General features: G+C 42.9%; 1 protein-coding gene across 7 annotated transcripts in view; it reads left to right on the plus strand.

The window, feature by feature from the left end:
* Window positions 1-16,164, plus strand: part of LOC126341963 (putative tRNA (cytidine(32)/guanosine(34)-2'-O)-methyltransferase) — a 61,888-nt gene that overhangs the window by 25,953 nt on the left and 19,771 nt on the right. For all 7 annotated transcript variants that reach the window (XM_050001820.1, XM_050001818.1, XM_050001819.1 and 4 more), the window contains exon 4: window positions 10,909-11,093. In XM_050001820.1, the coding sequence (XP_049857777.1) occupies window positions 10,909-11,093 (185 nt within the window). The remainder of the gene's footprint in view (window positions 1-10,908; window positions 11,094-16,164) is intronic.

The raw sequence follows: 16,164 nt of genomic DNA on the forward strand, positions 1-16,164 counted from the left end.
TCTTCTGTTTTTCATGCTGTCTGGCTTCTCTGACAAGTAATTTCATGCATGAAATTAATATTGGGAGAGAACAGTATCTTGGTATAAGTATAATTCTGTATCTGTAATGTAATTTAAACTAGTTGGCAAAATCAAACAGTGGAAAATCTAGGATGGAATAATGACAATATTGAGAATTATTCAGAAAAGTCAAGTAGAAATACTCAAATTCACATAAAATATAAATTCTGCAGTGTCCCTAAACCTGTCAAAAATGTGTTCTTAATTTTAGTTAAGACAAGAGTTATGTTAATTTTTTTGAAACATATGAAATTTTCCCCACTCGTATGTTGAAAACTATTGATCTCACAGCAGCACTTTTGTTTGTTCATTACCAAAATATCTCACTCAGCTATGAATCATTTAAATTTTTCATATTGCATTACATTTCTTGTACACAAGCTTCTGAAAGCAGGGTTTTTATGCTGTTGTGTCAATACTTAACTTGTAACAAATATGAAGTTTAAAGTCTCTTATCTCACAAAAAAAGTCAAAATTCAGAAATTTATGTGTATTATTGCTCTCATTTGGCAGCAGTATCTCTACATCAAAAATCTTTTCTAAATTTTAATTTTGGGCTGCTGTTATGTTGGTTATTGAAATAATGGAAATTTTCATATCTGGAAAAGTTTCCTTCTTATGGTTGCATGCCTTGAAAGTTATTATACACATGAAATAACTTCTCAGTGTCTACAAAAAATGAAATATATTTAAAAAGCAATCTGACTTGCCAAAAGGAGATGGTGGAAGCTGCCTGAACACTATTCCTTGTCTCAGAACAGAAAAGAGAAATTGATCAAAATTATTTCATGAGCACAGGATGTAATGGAAGTAAGAGGTTAATTAAAGAGCACTGTACACTAATCCAACAATGGGAAAACAGCCCTTAATTCAGAGTCAGTGGCACTACTGGTGTCACTGCTCGTAGTGACAGATATTATCAAGTCTTTGATGCATGTTGTAACACTGCTTCATTATTCCTTGCTTTCTGTATCGCTCATTTCACGTGGTTCACTATCTTTTGCCAGTCTTCTGGTGTCAGTTTTTTAACTGCGTTCTTCAAAAAGCATTCCCCTTCAGTCAACATATATTTTTTTTTAATTTTCTGTAGCAATATGATGTTTAACATGAGCCCAAATCTGTTTGGTATTGCTTTGAAATGGGAATGGTGAGGAGACAACCTGAGCAGTTTATGTTTGTGTTTTTATTTTGCTATTTCACCCACAGTGTAAACAGGGTTCTTTGGCATATGTTTTGACACAAGTTCTAACAGTTCTGCCCTTGTCAAGTTCCTGTTAAACTGTATTTTATGTTTCACTAGCCAGCAAACAATGTTTATTGTTCTTCGTTGTCTTTTTGGGTACCTTATATTCTATAACCAAATGATATGTAGCATTATCAGTAATATTTATAGAGTTTTTCATTAAGTTTACAAGCACAAATTCTTCAGATCATTTCACAAAAGGTTGTGATTCATCACTTCGTCTTAGGCAGAGGTCTTGTTTGATCTGAATAACAGCAGACAGTTAGTAAAGGAATCTTTTGCAATTTCATCATGTACTACTATTATTGTTTTTCTTGTACCAATCTGACCTGCCATACTACCACTGATGGTATTGTCTGCCCAACATTTTTTTTTTTTTTTTTTTTTTTATAAACTGTGTCCTGCAGTCACCCATGTTTCATTAAGCCAAATGATATTGTCAGCATTTGTCCCTACTAATGCCCTAAGAAAGAGGCATCATCAGGTTGTCCCCTGCTACGAAGGTAGCTTGTACCTTTTTGAGTATTGGTTACTCCTTTTTTTTTAATAATATGCATATATCTGCCAACAAATCACATCTTCTTGTAACTTTCTTCTCAATATGTGTCTTCTTTCCATGAGACACCAATTTAGATGTTTCCCCTGATTCTTTGTGACTTTCTCCTTACAGATTCTTATCACTGAGCATTCATTGATTTGTAGTAGACAGCTACAGTTTGTACCATCACTTTATCCTACGGAGCAGAAGACGCTCCTGTATCCCTCCCACTCTCAAAATATTCCCTTGAGTAACACGTGAATTCATGCAACTGACTGTACATAATCATGACATGTCTGCTGTGAAACTGTGATATGCCTCTCTTTTCATTACTTACATTACACATCACAAGGCAAGAGTCACCTAAATCTCTCACTATGATGCCTCATTGAGGACTGGCTGGCACAATATGTGGGGTAGCAAAACTCAGCAGAAGTTGAAACACAATGGGAGCTGACAGTGCCACTGCAAGCACAGCTCTCATTGGTGTATAGGTGATGGAAGCTGTGCAGTAAAGTGACAACTAGTTTCAATCAGATTATAAACTGTCTGAGTTGCCTCAGTGGTTATGATAATGGCCTCATAGTAAAAGTCTAGAAACGGGTCAGTGTCAGCCATGGTGCTTTACCTCTGTGGCACATGGGTTGCTAATGAATCAGTTTTGCACAGCCAGTGGGTGGATAGTTTTAAGTTACCAGTGAGAGGTGAGACAAGAGGCACCTTATTTTAAGTGCTAATATTGAACTATTCAGTTTTCTTCACAGATTATTTGTGGTTTCCTTAAAATATGGGCACAGTAGCCTTGACAGATTTTTAATATTTGTTTGAAATGTAGGTTATGGCAACAAACTGTTTTGCAACAGAATCAGCACTCTAGGTTAGGTTTAAAAGATATCAATTTGGTTGTGAACTGGTGAAACCAACAACTGTTCTGTGGATTTTATTTATTTATTTTACAGCAAGATATACTAGGTAGACATATACTGTTGAATCACTCAGTTTTCAAACATAAAGTAGAGAAGCATGGTCATTACTAAGAAAGTTGGATGGAAACAAAATTAAAGTAAACTACAACACCCATACATCAGCTAATAGATTTATGTCACATTTACTGTACACAGCAAGAACATCAAGGCTTAAAACTCATACAAAATACATCAGATTCAAACTTCCTTTGCTCAAAATAAACAGCAATGAACAATCTGAGTTTTCAAGAAATTTCTCTATACCTGAAATCTCTGTTGCTCTTAAAACTGTAAATCCTGGAAAGGTACTGATAATGATGGAATCCACCTAGAATTTATTCTGATCAGTGGGAACTACACAAAAAGATGGCTGATGGATTTCTTCCCTGACATTATGATATCTGGTTCAATCCTACAAAAACTGAAGCAGTCAAAAATCATAGCAATACTAAAGCCCTGCAAGGCATCAGACCAGCCTAAGAACTATCGCCCTGTTGCATTATTGAGCACTATATGTAAGTTCCTTGAAAGAATTCTGTACGAACAGATTAGTCCAGCGAGCTTTCAGAACCTACCTAAGAGCAAACTGGATTCCAACCAGGACGGAGCTGCGCTGACCAGGTCTTATCTTTAACGAGAGTTATTGAAGTAGCATACCAAACAAAGTAGAAAACATCAGTTCCTTTTGTTGATCTGAGTGCAGCATATGACACAGTCTGGAGACATGGACTGCTTTATAAATTATTATTATTTGAATTATGCAGACAGACAACAAAACTTAGCTGGAAGGACATTTACAGTAACTACAGGAAGAGACACTAGCTGTCAAAGAGCATTGAATAATGTCTTACCATGGGAAACTGTCCTTGCTCCTCTCTTGTTTAAGCCCCCAGGGGCTCAGCATTCACTTGCTGAGTACGGGCTTGGCGACCCCGGGGTCCTGAGCTGGGGACTGGTCTGCGCCGCCAGTGTCCTGTCACCGTAACCCCCGGACATGCTTCAGCGACCACTGTACGGCGCGGCGGTGAAATGTTGTGTGCTGCGGGGAATGGTAATCTTGGCTTGACCGCCTGGATTGCGAGGAAGGCCAACCTCTATAAAAACCCCTCAATCTTTCGGTGTGCTCCGCGCCTAGAAGATGCATGGCTGTTGGGGTGGAACAGTCGCAAGCGGGCAACCTCTGGGGCACCTGCCGCACCCCAGTTGTATAAGGCTTACTCAGGCACGCGGGGCTCTGTCTGAGCGGACTTTTAGTTCCCTAGCTGCTCGTGGGACCACAATGGACCCTTCGACCTCTACATTTCCCCCTACCAGTGGCTTGGGTGGGCCGCTGGTAGGAAAGCACACCCAATCGAAAAAGCGGCTACGCGCTGCGAGTCCATCAGCGCCTGGTGTTGCTAGAGGTTTAACAGAATGTAGTAACGGAGCACATGCTGATAATCAGAATGTGTTTTTGATTATTAAAAGGAAGGAGGGTAGCTTTGAGAGGGTTTCTCCCTTTTACATCCACAAGGGTCTTGAGGGAATTGCAGGAACACTGAAATCTGTAAAGCGACTGCGCAATGGGACTCTGTTAGTTGAAACTTCTAGTTCCCGTCAAGTCGCTGCCCTTCGGAAAGCAAATTGTCTAGGAGAGTACGCTGTCGAGACCGAGCTCCACTCCACTTTGAACTATAGTAAGGGTGTTGTGACGTGCAGGGACTTGGTGGATATCCCCATAGACGTGCTAAAATCTGAGTGGGCTGACGAAGGAATTGTTGACGTGCAGCACATTATGAAACGAGTCAATGGGGACCTCGTCAAATCTGACTCGTTTATTCTCACATTCAGTTGCCCGAGACTCCCGGAGCATGTTAAAGCGGGGTTCTTACGTTTGTCCGTACGGCCATATTTCCCCAACCCAATGCGCTGTTTTAAATGTCAGCGCTTTGGGCATACTACGTTGGGGTGCAATGGGATAGCCACGTGTGGTAAATGTGGTCAGCCTGCCCATGACGGAGCCGATTGTTCATAGCCTGTGAAGTGCGTGAATTGCTCTGGGAGTCACCCTGTCTGGAGCCGGATCTGCCCCATCTATCTCGAAGAGCGGAAGGTACAGGAGATTAAAACATCTAAGCGCATCCCCTATGGTGAGGCCAAGAAGATCTTTAAGGCCATGCAACCTCCTGTGTTTTCAACATCTTTCGCTTCCGCTCTCAAAAAACCGGTACAACTGGCCACTGTTGCTACACAAACGGAGGTTGCTAGTGTTAGCACTAAAACCTGCGCTTGCCAGTGCACTTGTGCTGCTGCGGTTGTTTTGCAATCTGCGGCTCTCCCCGCTACATCGGACAAGTCCGTGGTTGCTGACATTGAGGTACTTCCAGCGTCCCCCCATATGGCGCCTTCTGCCCAGGCGAGTCAACCTCCAACTGTTGACAAGGCTCTGCATTCCAAGCCCCCCAAGACAAAGCCTCAGAAGATGAAGGTTCTGCCACCTGAGGAGACTAGTCAGCGTCGGTCCGATGATGATGCCATCGTACTGTCTGACATCTCCCGTGGGTCGTCATCGGATCTTATGGACATTGATGTCGACCGGGGGTGATCTTCTCGCCCCAGGAATAAATCTCCGGACAGTACGGTCTCTCCTCCAAAGCACAGAGGCAGGGTGAAAGTTCAGCCACCCTGATCACTGGCTCCCATATTACAGTGGAACCTGAATGGTTTCAGGACGCATGTGGCCGAATTACAACTCCTTATACGAGAGTGCCCCTTGTGCTTATGTATCCAAGAGACACATTTTCGGGCCACTGATTCTCCTTCTTTACGCGGCTATACCGCATATCGAAAAGATGATCTGACGGGGCAAAGGGCAAAGGGTGGTGTTGCGGTTTTTGTCCGTGATGTGCACCCCTCATCTGAGCTCCCTCTCGTCACCGACTTGCAAGCAGTTGCAGTTGACATTCTTGTGGGTCGGAGGCTCACAGTCTGTTCTGTTTATTTACCACCTCCGGATGCGATAGACTCTGAGGCTCTCACGGACCTTATTAGCCAACTCCCTCGCCCATTTCTTCTTCTGGGGGACTTCAACGCTCATAATGTCTTATGGGGCTCTCCGACTACTTGTACCCAGGGGTCGCATTCTGGAAAGCGTCATGATGTCTGAAGAACTGTGCCTCCTCAACTCTGGTGCTCCCACTCATTTCTGTACTGCTTCCGGATCGTCATTGGCTATTGACCTTTCCTTTTGCTCTCCAGCACTCGCGGATTCTGCTCTGTGGGAGGCTGCAGCTGACCTCCATTCTAGTGACCACTTCCCCCTCTGGATTCGCCTCCTGGATGAGGCTGTGGCATTACCAGTGCCGCCCCGGTGGCACCTTTGCAGAGCTGACTGGACACTTTTCAGCCAACTGGCTGTTTTGGAACACCGTGCCAGCGTCCACGAATGGGTAGACCATGTTGCAGCCGTGATCTCTCATGCTGCTGAATTGTCAATCCCACGATCATCCGGTCATCCCAAGAGGCGTCCTGTCCCTTGGTGGACCACTGAGTGCCACTCAGCCATCCGCGCCCGCCGTGCAGCACTGCGCCGCTTCAAGTGCCGTCCCTCAGCTGACAATCTTGCGGCCTTTCGGGTGGCAAGGGCCAGAGCGCGGCGAGTGATTAAAGAGAGCAAACAACGGTCATGGCAATCGTTCTTGAATTCCATCTCTCGTTCCACTAGTTCTACGAAAGTATGGGAAGCCATCAGGAGGATTTCCGGGAAACTCAGCCAGCTACCTGTCACGGCATTGCTGCATCAGGGATGTCTCCTCACGGCGCCGAGAGACATTGCCCAGACACTGGCCATGCATTTTGCGGAATCTACCGCCACTATTAACTGTGATCCAGATTTCTGCCGCTACCGCACTGCCGTCGAAAGGGGTCACTTGGACTTCCGGTCTCTAAATTCTGAACCCTATAACTGCCCCTTCACAATGTGGGAACTGGATTCTGCGCTGTCTGTGGCTCATGATACTGCGCCTGGTCATGATCAAATCCGGTACAGCATGCTGCGGCACCTGTCGCTGCCATCCAAGGAAGTTCTCCTGAACTGTTTCAATATGATATGGTTATCTGGCACGTACCCTGACTCGTGGAGGGAGGCAATTTTGATTCCCCTCCTCAAACCAGGAAAGGACCGAACGCATCCCAGTAGTTATCGGAGTATTGCCTTGACGAGCTGTGTTGGGAAGACGTTGGAACGCATGGTCAACCGCCGCCTGGTTTGGCTGCTCGAGACCAGGCAGCTCCTTAGCCCCTCTCAGTGTGGCTTTCGGAGATGTCGTTCCACTATAGACAACTTGACCCTGCTTGAGGCCGCCATCCAGCAGGCCTTTCTACATAACCAGCATTGTCTAAGGGTCTTCTTTGACATTAATAAGGCGTATGACACTACTTGGCGCCGCCTTATCCTCAATCAACTCCATGAGTGGGGCTTTCGTGGCCGTCTCCCCATCTTCATTCGGTCCTTTCTTTCTCACCGCCTCTTTCGGTATCGGGTTGGTAATGTGCTATCGGATTTGTACGTGCAGGAGAATGGTGTTCCTCAGGGCAGCGTTTTAAGTGTCACCCTCTTTGCCGTTGCTATTAACAGTATCACGTCCACTATCCGGAGTCCTGCCCAATGCTCCTTGTTTGTGGACGATTTTGCTGTTTTCTGTTCTTCCTCCAGTCTTGTCAGTGCTAGTCGGCAGTTACAGCTTACGATAAAGCGCTTAGAGGCATGGACTGCAAAGACGGGTTTTACCTTTTCTGCAGAGAAATCTGTGTGTGTTCATTTTAATCGTTCTCGGCGTCTTTTTACCTCCCCTGAATTGCGTCTGAGGGACACTGTTCTTCCTTTTAGAGACACTGTGAGGTTCCTGGGCCTCACTTTTGATTCCAAGTTGTCGTGGTTGCCTCACCTTAAAGACCTCAAGGTGCGGGCCCTGAAGGCACTGAATATTTTGAAGTGTCTGAGCCATCGGTCCTGGGGAGCAGATCGGGCGCGTCTGCTGCAGTTTTATAGGGCTTTCGTCCGATCGCGTCTTGACTATGCTTGCACCGTGTATGGGTCAGCAAGGCCTTCGTATCTGAAGATCCTTGACGCAGTACACCATGAGGGTATCAGGCTGGCCACTGGTGCCTTCCGTACCAGTCCCATCCCCAGCCTGTGTGCTGAGGCAGGGGAACCGCCGCTCGCCATCCGGCGGAAACTCCTCATGGTGCGACGGGTGTGTCATTTCCTTGCCTGTCCTACCTCCCCTGCGTACCCTACCGTTGCCCGACCGCCTATGGAACGTCTCTTTTCCAGTCGTCCCAGGGCAACAAAACCATTTGGGATTCGTGCCAAGCATTTGCTTGAGTCCCTTGGTGTGGAGCGTGTGGCCCCCCAACGACAAGGTTTTACTCGCCTGCCTCCCTGGTTGCTCCAGAGGCCCAGCATCCTTTTAGACTTGTCGGAGAACCGGAGGAACTGCACTCCGGCGTTTGTTTTTACCTCCTTATTTTACGATATTTTAAACCAGCATCCGGACCATGTACCTGTATTCACAGATGGCTCTAAACAGGGGGACACTGTTGGTTGTGCTGTTGTTTTCCCTGATCGAGTCATCAAGTTACGGCTTCCTGCGGTGTTTACCATCCTCGATGCCGAATTGTTTGCAATATTGCGGGCATTGGAGCAGATGAGATGTGTTACCAGTATTAAGTTCCTCATCTGTTCTGACTCCCTGAGTGCCCTTCAGACCATTCAACACTTGTACCCAGCGGATACGGTCGTCCAGAACATCCATGATGCCCTACTCCACCTGCAACGGCAGGGGAAGGAGGTTTCTTTCTGCTGGGTGCCGGGGCACGTGGGTATTAGGGGAAACGAACTGGCGGATGTGGCTGCCAAAGATGCATGTTCCCTCCCTCACGTTGTTGAATGTGCCGTCCCCCTCCATGCTGTAACCTCCCTTTTGCATTTTCGTGTTATGCATCAATGGGAAGAGGAGTGGTTGGCAGTTTCTGACAATAAGCTGCGTCTGGTAAAGGCCACTACGCGACCATGGCGTACGTCCTACCAGTCATACAGGCGGGATGAGGTTCTCCTCACTCGCCTCCGCATTGGACACAGTCCCTTCACGCATGGTTTTTTACTCCGGCGGGAGGACCCCCCAATCTGCAGTGCTTGTGGCGTCCAGATTACTGTCCGCCACATTTTACTTGACTGTCTTTTATTCTCTGACCAGAGGGCGGTGGTTTCCTTGCCACCGGATTTGCCCTCTATTTTGCAAGACGACGCAGCGACTGTGGTTAAGGTTTTACGTTTTTGTGTCCTGTCCAATCTGTTGCCTCGGATTTTAGGAAGAAGGTTTTAATGTGCTGCTGGGTGACTGGCTCACCCAGTTTTTAGGTAAGAGGTCCGCCAGTCACGATTACCTCCTTGTTTCACTTCGGTATCTGTTCTCTTTTCCTTGTGTTTCCTTTCCTTTTTTAGTGTGTTTCTTCTCCTCTTGTTTTGCCTCAGTATGTGCGCATTTGGAACTGCGTCAGGCCTGTGTCTTTTAGCCGTTCTCCTTGTTCGGCGTCCGTCTTCGTCCCTTCACCGCCTGTGTTCCTGTTTCTATGCGCTTGGGCGCTGATGACCACGCTGTTTAGCGCCCGTAAACCTCAAACACACACACACACACACACACACGCTCTCTTGTTCAATTTACATTATCGGATATTCCTCCAACACAGTTCAGAAAGTTTTGCTATGTGGATGACTGACCAATAGCTGGCTAACACAAATCCTTTGAAACAGTCGAAGAAAACCTAACTGCTGATCTAGACATCTTAAACCAATATTTCTGTAAATGGAGGTTACAACCAAACTCAGATAAAACAGAAATTTCCTGTTTTCATTTGTGCAGTAGATTGGCACACAGCGCCCTTGATGTCTGTTTTAAGTGAGACAAACTTCATCTCAACATGCATCCAAAATACCTTGGGGTTACATTAGATGTGACACTTCCTTTTAATGAGTGCTTGACATGACTATCTGCAAATCCCAAAAGCAGAAACAACATTCTCCATAAACTCTGTGGCACTCATTGGGAATAGTCAGCAGACACTTTTCGGGTACCAGCACAAGGTTTGGTGTATTTAGCAGTAGAGCATTGTGCACCTGTCTGGCTTCGTAGTCCACACATAAGAAAGATAGATGCACAACTTAACAAGGCCATGCACATTGTTAGTGGATCAGTGAGATCTACTCCCACATACTGGTTACCTATCTTGCGCCGCATCCCAGCTCCTGATAATCAAATGGAAGAGCATGGTACTGCTGATAACACTGACCTCCCAATGTTGAACGATGTATTCCCTGCAGAGCAGAAAAGATTGAGATTGAGGCTCTCTCATACTCTCTCATCACAATCAGGACTCCACAGACACTGAATTCATTACCATTGATAAATGGAAACGTTGCTGGAATCAGAATTGCCCCACACAATGCCTGAAACTGCCTTGCATCCAGAAGAAATTCTCTGGATTCAACAAGCCTCAGGCAATTTGGAGTACCCTGATCAGCATCTGAATGGGCCATGGAAGATGTGCAGACGCTCACCTCAGTTGGGGGCGAATCTTCATCACCATTGTGAGACTGTGGTGCAGAATGATAGACATTTCAGTTGCTTCAACACAACTTGTGACTGATGGAAGTTCCTTATTCCTCCTTATACACCCAAATTGTGAAGTGCTGGTGTTTCCATTTTCACAGCAGCAGATTGACATGATCAGTGTCAACTTTGATATTGTGGTCACAGCAGCAGAATACTTAGTATGCACACTCTCTCTACAATATAAGCAACCTACACACATATCATTGGGACAGAACAGATACTTTTATGTATTATCATTGTATTTTTGTTGGGGAAGTATGCTGTGTTAACTGCCTTTTCTTCAGAGCTATTTATAATATTTGTTTGGTGCACATATTGATTATGAGGTACATGAATGTGCTACTAAGTGAATTACACAGTGCACCTGAAACTGTAAGACCTGTGAAGAACAATTTATTCTTATTTGAAAAATATAAGTTCTCATTATATATTATTAATTTTTTTTTGAAGGGCCAAAAATGAGAGTGCAGACGATAGTGTGAAGATAGTGGCAGTGGATTTGCAGTCAATGGCCCCAATTCCTGGTGTTATCTGCATACGGGGTGACATAACAGACACCAATACAGCTGAAAGAATAATAAAAGAGTTTGATGGATGTCCAGCAGATCTTGTCATTTGTGATGGTGCACCAGATGGTATGTGTAGTGTTGCTACATGTTTATGTTTGAGTCTGAAATTCATTTGTAATCTACTGGAAAATCTTAATATTTTACTTTGAAGTTTATTTTAGATAGAAAGCTGCCCCTCATATTTTTACTTGCTTATGTTTATATCCAGTTACACAACTCTGGCTAGTTTGCTCTCAAGTGCCAGGACTAATATATTTCACCTTGTTCAAAGTAGAGTTCTGTAGGTGTTGTAATTATCTCTCCATGCAAAGTGCATTGAGTGCTCGCAATTTCTTCGATGGTCTGGTGTTTCCATCTCTGCTTCCACAAGACAACAGTTCTTGTTCTCTAGGGATGTTATTAATGAAAGAAGCTAATTTTTGAGAGGAAAAAATTACCTAATTAATTAATTATTAATTCTGTGAGATGACTGGACATCAGTTCCAGAAGGAATTTTTTCTGGTTGACTCTCATCATTTTCAGGTGTGCAACAAAAAGAGTAAAAACAATACCTATACCATTAACGGTTATAACCTACAAACAAATCTAAATTTAAGCACCATGTTTGGTTTTTGTAAGAATATATGATAATTTTTGTGTTTGTAGCAAAATGTGTTGTTACAAGTGAGGAAAAAAAAACTTTCCTGAGTGTGGAAAGCTCCATAAAACACAATATTTTTGTGTCAACACATGGTAAAGGGTTTAATTATATAATCTTAAAGATACGTAAAATACTTTGTTGGAGTTAATTGTAGTTGATATGTTACACAATATTGTAAAAGCTGTTTCCAACAGTCAACATGCTTTAAACTGTTATTGAAGCATGGCTGATTTCAGGATCTTATGACCTCATATGGGATAATAATATCAATAAGCTCCTCCTTCTGAATTAATGTTGTAGGCTTTTGTAACTTTCAGTCTACTTCTGTGTGACAATGGGAATAAAATGTCTCCAGACTTATTTTTTTTTTTTCTGTGAGTGGTCAGAGTGGTTATCTCAGGTCCACGTCAGTAGTTCATTTCTACAACTCCTCAATGTCTATCTAAGTTATAATCCTCTACATGGTTAATGGGAAAGAAATCAAACAATGGAAAATCCAGGGTAGAATAATGACAATATTATGAAAAAGATAGATTGATACTCAACATCTAGTGGAGATACTGAATCGCAGACAGGCACAACAAATAGACGGCTAAGCAAAAACACACACACACACACACACACACACACACACACACACACACACACACACACACAAAAGACCAGTGTGTCTAGACAGCTCATTTGTTTAGCAGTCTTTTTGTTGTACCTGTCTTTGGCACAGCATCTCCACCATATGATGAATAACAATCTAGCCATCTCATAATGAAAAAGAAGTGACCTAAGAAATTATCTTTAGATAGTTGTGGTTTTTTCCTCACCTCCTTTTATATTGTGGGCTTACAGACTGAAAGAGAAACTTTTGCGTCCTTTTTTTGTGTTCTCTATAACTGTGAACTAAATTATTATCCATTTGAGTATGACCTTTTTCCAAAAGATGTTGTAATATAAAAAAAAAATCACATTTTGACAAAATAATCCTCCCCACTCCACCAAGAGTGTCTTTCCGCCGTCCATCTAACCTCCATAACCTCTTGTTTCATCCCTATGAAATCCCCAAACCACCTTCCCTACCCTCTGGCTCCTACCCTTGTAACTGCCCCCTGTGTAAAACCTGTCCCATGCACCCTCCCACCACCACCTACTCCAGTCCTGTAATCCGGAAGGTGTACACGATCAAAGGCAGAGCCATATGTGAAAGCACCCACGTGATTTACCAACACCTGCCTACACTGTGAAGCTCTCTATGTGGGAATGACCAGCAACAAACTGTCCATTTGCATGAATGGACACAGGCAGACAGTGTTTGTTGGTAATGAGGATCACCCTGTGGCTAAACATGCATTGGTGCACGGCCAGCAAATCTTGGCACAGTGTTACACCGTCCGGGTTATCTTGATACTTCCCACTAACACCAACCTATCAGAACTCTGGAGATGGGAACTTGCCTTTCAATATATCCTCTCTTCCCGATATCCACCAGACCTCAACCTCCGCTAATTTCAAGTTGCCGCCGCTCATCCCTCACCTATCATTCAACAACATCTTTGCCTCTGTACTTCCGCCTCGACTGACATCTCTGCCCAAACTCTTTCTCTTTACATGTGTGTGTGTGTGTGTGTGTGTGTGTGTGTGTGTGTGTGTGTGTGTGTGTGTGTATGTGTATGTGTGTGTGTGTGTGTGGGCGCGCGCGCGCGCGAGTGTATACCTGTCCCTTTTTCCCCCTAAGGTAAGTCTTTCCACTCCCGGACCTGGAATGACTCCTTACCCTCTCCCTTAAAACTACATCCTTTAGTCTTTCCCTCTCCTTCCCTCTTTACTGATGAAGCAACCATGGGTTGCGAAAGCTTGAAGTTTGTGTGTGTGTTTGTGTTTGTTATTGTCTCTATCAACATACCAACGCTTTTGCTTGGTAAGTTTCAGCATCTTTATTTTTAGATATAAATAATTTAATTGGATAGATAAAAAATCTACTTACCAAGTGGTGATAGAACACATACATAAAAGAAGGTTATAACTAGGCCAGCTTTTGGAGCCAGTGGCTCCTTCTTCAGGCAGAAATTTTCAAAAAGAACGGAAGTAATACGAGATGAGAGAACAGTTTGGAGTGTTAGAAATTGTGGAAGTGGCTGCCTGAAGAGGGAGCCACTGGCTCCGAAAGCTTGCCTAATTATTACCGTCTTTTATGTGTGCGTTCTGCTGCCACTTGGTGAGTAGCTTTTTTATCCTTCCAGTTAAATTATTTTGTCAAAAATTGATTGTTTTTGATGCTGTATTTGCCTTGTGGTCATCATTCTTCTTACGTAATCCTCTTGCCAATCTTCGTTGTCATCTGTCTTGTTTAAACTGTCATCTGTTTTGTACCTTAAGTGCTAATCCATTTGTTTATTTATCTGTATCACCAAGATTAATCAACACTTTGCCCTTACATCTTTTCTAATGCTGATTTCTGTTTACGTAGTTGAGTCCACTTTCATTTGCATATAACAATTCCATTGTTATTTACGAATTTGATTACAACCATTTATGGTTTACTACATTGCAGGGCCCTTCTCCCAATTGCCTTTCACTGATTTATTCACAAAGTTGACAGTTATTTCTCCCCCAGTCCTTCACTTGTTGATATGTAATTCTTTCACATGCGTTTACATCTCTTTAATTGCCAAGCTAAGTAATTTACGTGTTCTTTTATGACTTTAGCTTCCTGTTTACCCAATTTTAGAAATTTTATCTGTTTTTTTCTTTTTCTTTTCCAGTTTTTTAAAGTATCGTATAGATCATCCACTCATTACCTCTTATTAACCATTATCTGCTTTCATGATTTTCATATGAATTTTTTCTGATTTTTTCCTAAATTTAGTCTTTGTTTTTCTTCCGTTTTTCTATCTTTTATCCAACCTCTGTTTTTTTGCCACTCCCACAATTTCCAACACTTCAAACTCTCCTCTCTTGTCCAGATGAATCCTATTTCATATTATGTCCGTTGTTTTCAAAAAATTTTTCCACTCCAGAAGGAGCCACTGTCTCCGATAGCTTGCCTAATTATAATTATGTTTTGTATGAGTGCTGACTTTAAAAAAGTGTCTCCAGAAATCACGTTCCTCTTCTGGTGTAGTCTTTCAGTATGTGTGATTTTGGCTGTAGTTTACAGTTTACAAGACAAAATGTAATGCATTAATTAAGAATGAACACTCTCTCTGTGGGAAGTGCATTCCATAATAAGATTTCAGATTAATGCTGTGTACTGGAATGCAAATAAAACCTAAATTTACACACAAATCCTTGTTGCAATGATGTGTCTGTAGAAGGGTGTTCAGAGTTCTCTGTTGGTCCATATACAACTACAACTGCTTATGGCAAATGGCAATGGCATGAATTGTTTGCAACAGAATGAGGAGGAGATAATTTTTTTCTCAAATTGGTGATGTCTCTGTGCAGAGCAGATCTGGTTCATCTGTACTTGGAGAAGACAAGACAGGGTGTTGCAAACAAATGGGAAAATTTGAAGTTAATGTTGATATTCTTGCAGTAGTAGTACAGGTGCAGGAATGGCATCAGACACTATGTCACCATGATGGACATTTAGTGAACATGGAGCATTGTACAACATATGTTCACTATTTGTGGATTTTACTGAGATAGCAACAGTTATGATATCTGATGCTGGCTAATGTATATATCTTAAACAAAAAATGGACGTTCCATTAATGTAAATAGTGTCATTGACACTTAAAACTGTAACCCCCCCCCCCCACACACACACACACTTACATGTGTGTAGTTATAAAGCTGAAATTCACTGTTGGTAATACAAAAAAATTACCCATATAACTGGACATTTCAGAATTACATTTATTTTCTACAAGATTTCAAACCAGACTTTTTTTGTTTGATGTTTCGTACTTTTTGTTTTTTTACTTCTTTGAATGGAATATACAACAGAATAAGGGAGCTGGACGTACATATAAAGGGAATGGTGTGGTACAGGGGAGGGGGCGGGGGGTCAAAGAAAACTATTTTTGCAGTGTCTTACCCCATTGCACCTTTGAAAGCTTTGTTGTCATATGGGGTCCTTCTGTATAAGGCAAGTCCTTATCACTTAGTGCAAGAAATTGGTTAGTTATTGCAACTATTGATTGTATAAGCAGTCAGTAAATATCCTATCAGCTTAATTTGCACCCTCAAAATTCTTCAAATTGTGTTACAGTTGACCTGTAATTGTGCACTGTGTCTGCAGATTTTGAGCAACTCTAAGCTAAAATCAATGAGGATGTAAACATCCTTCAGAGTCTTTGAATGTCCAATTAATTTTACCATGACATTGTGGATAAGCAGTACTTCTGTGAGTGGGCTTAAGGAATCCGTGCTGTTACATCAGCATCAATTACACTGCATCAGAGTTGCTGTCTAGTTGCAATGTTGCTTCATGGGCTGATAGGCCTTAATTTTTTTTCTGAAGAATGAGATACTATTACCTCTTGAAAATTAAACATTTCC

The sequence above is a fragment of the Schistocerca gregaria genome, chromosome 1 (genome assembly GCF_023897955.1).
Source record: "Schistocerca gregaria isolate iqSchGreg1 chromosome 1, iqSchGreg1.2, whole genome shotgun sequence".
In the NCBI taxonomy this organism is placed as follows: Eukaryota; Metazoa; Arthropoda; class Insecta; order Orthoptera; family Acrididae; genus Schistocerca; species Schistocerca gregaria.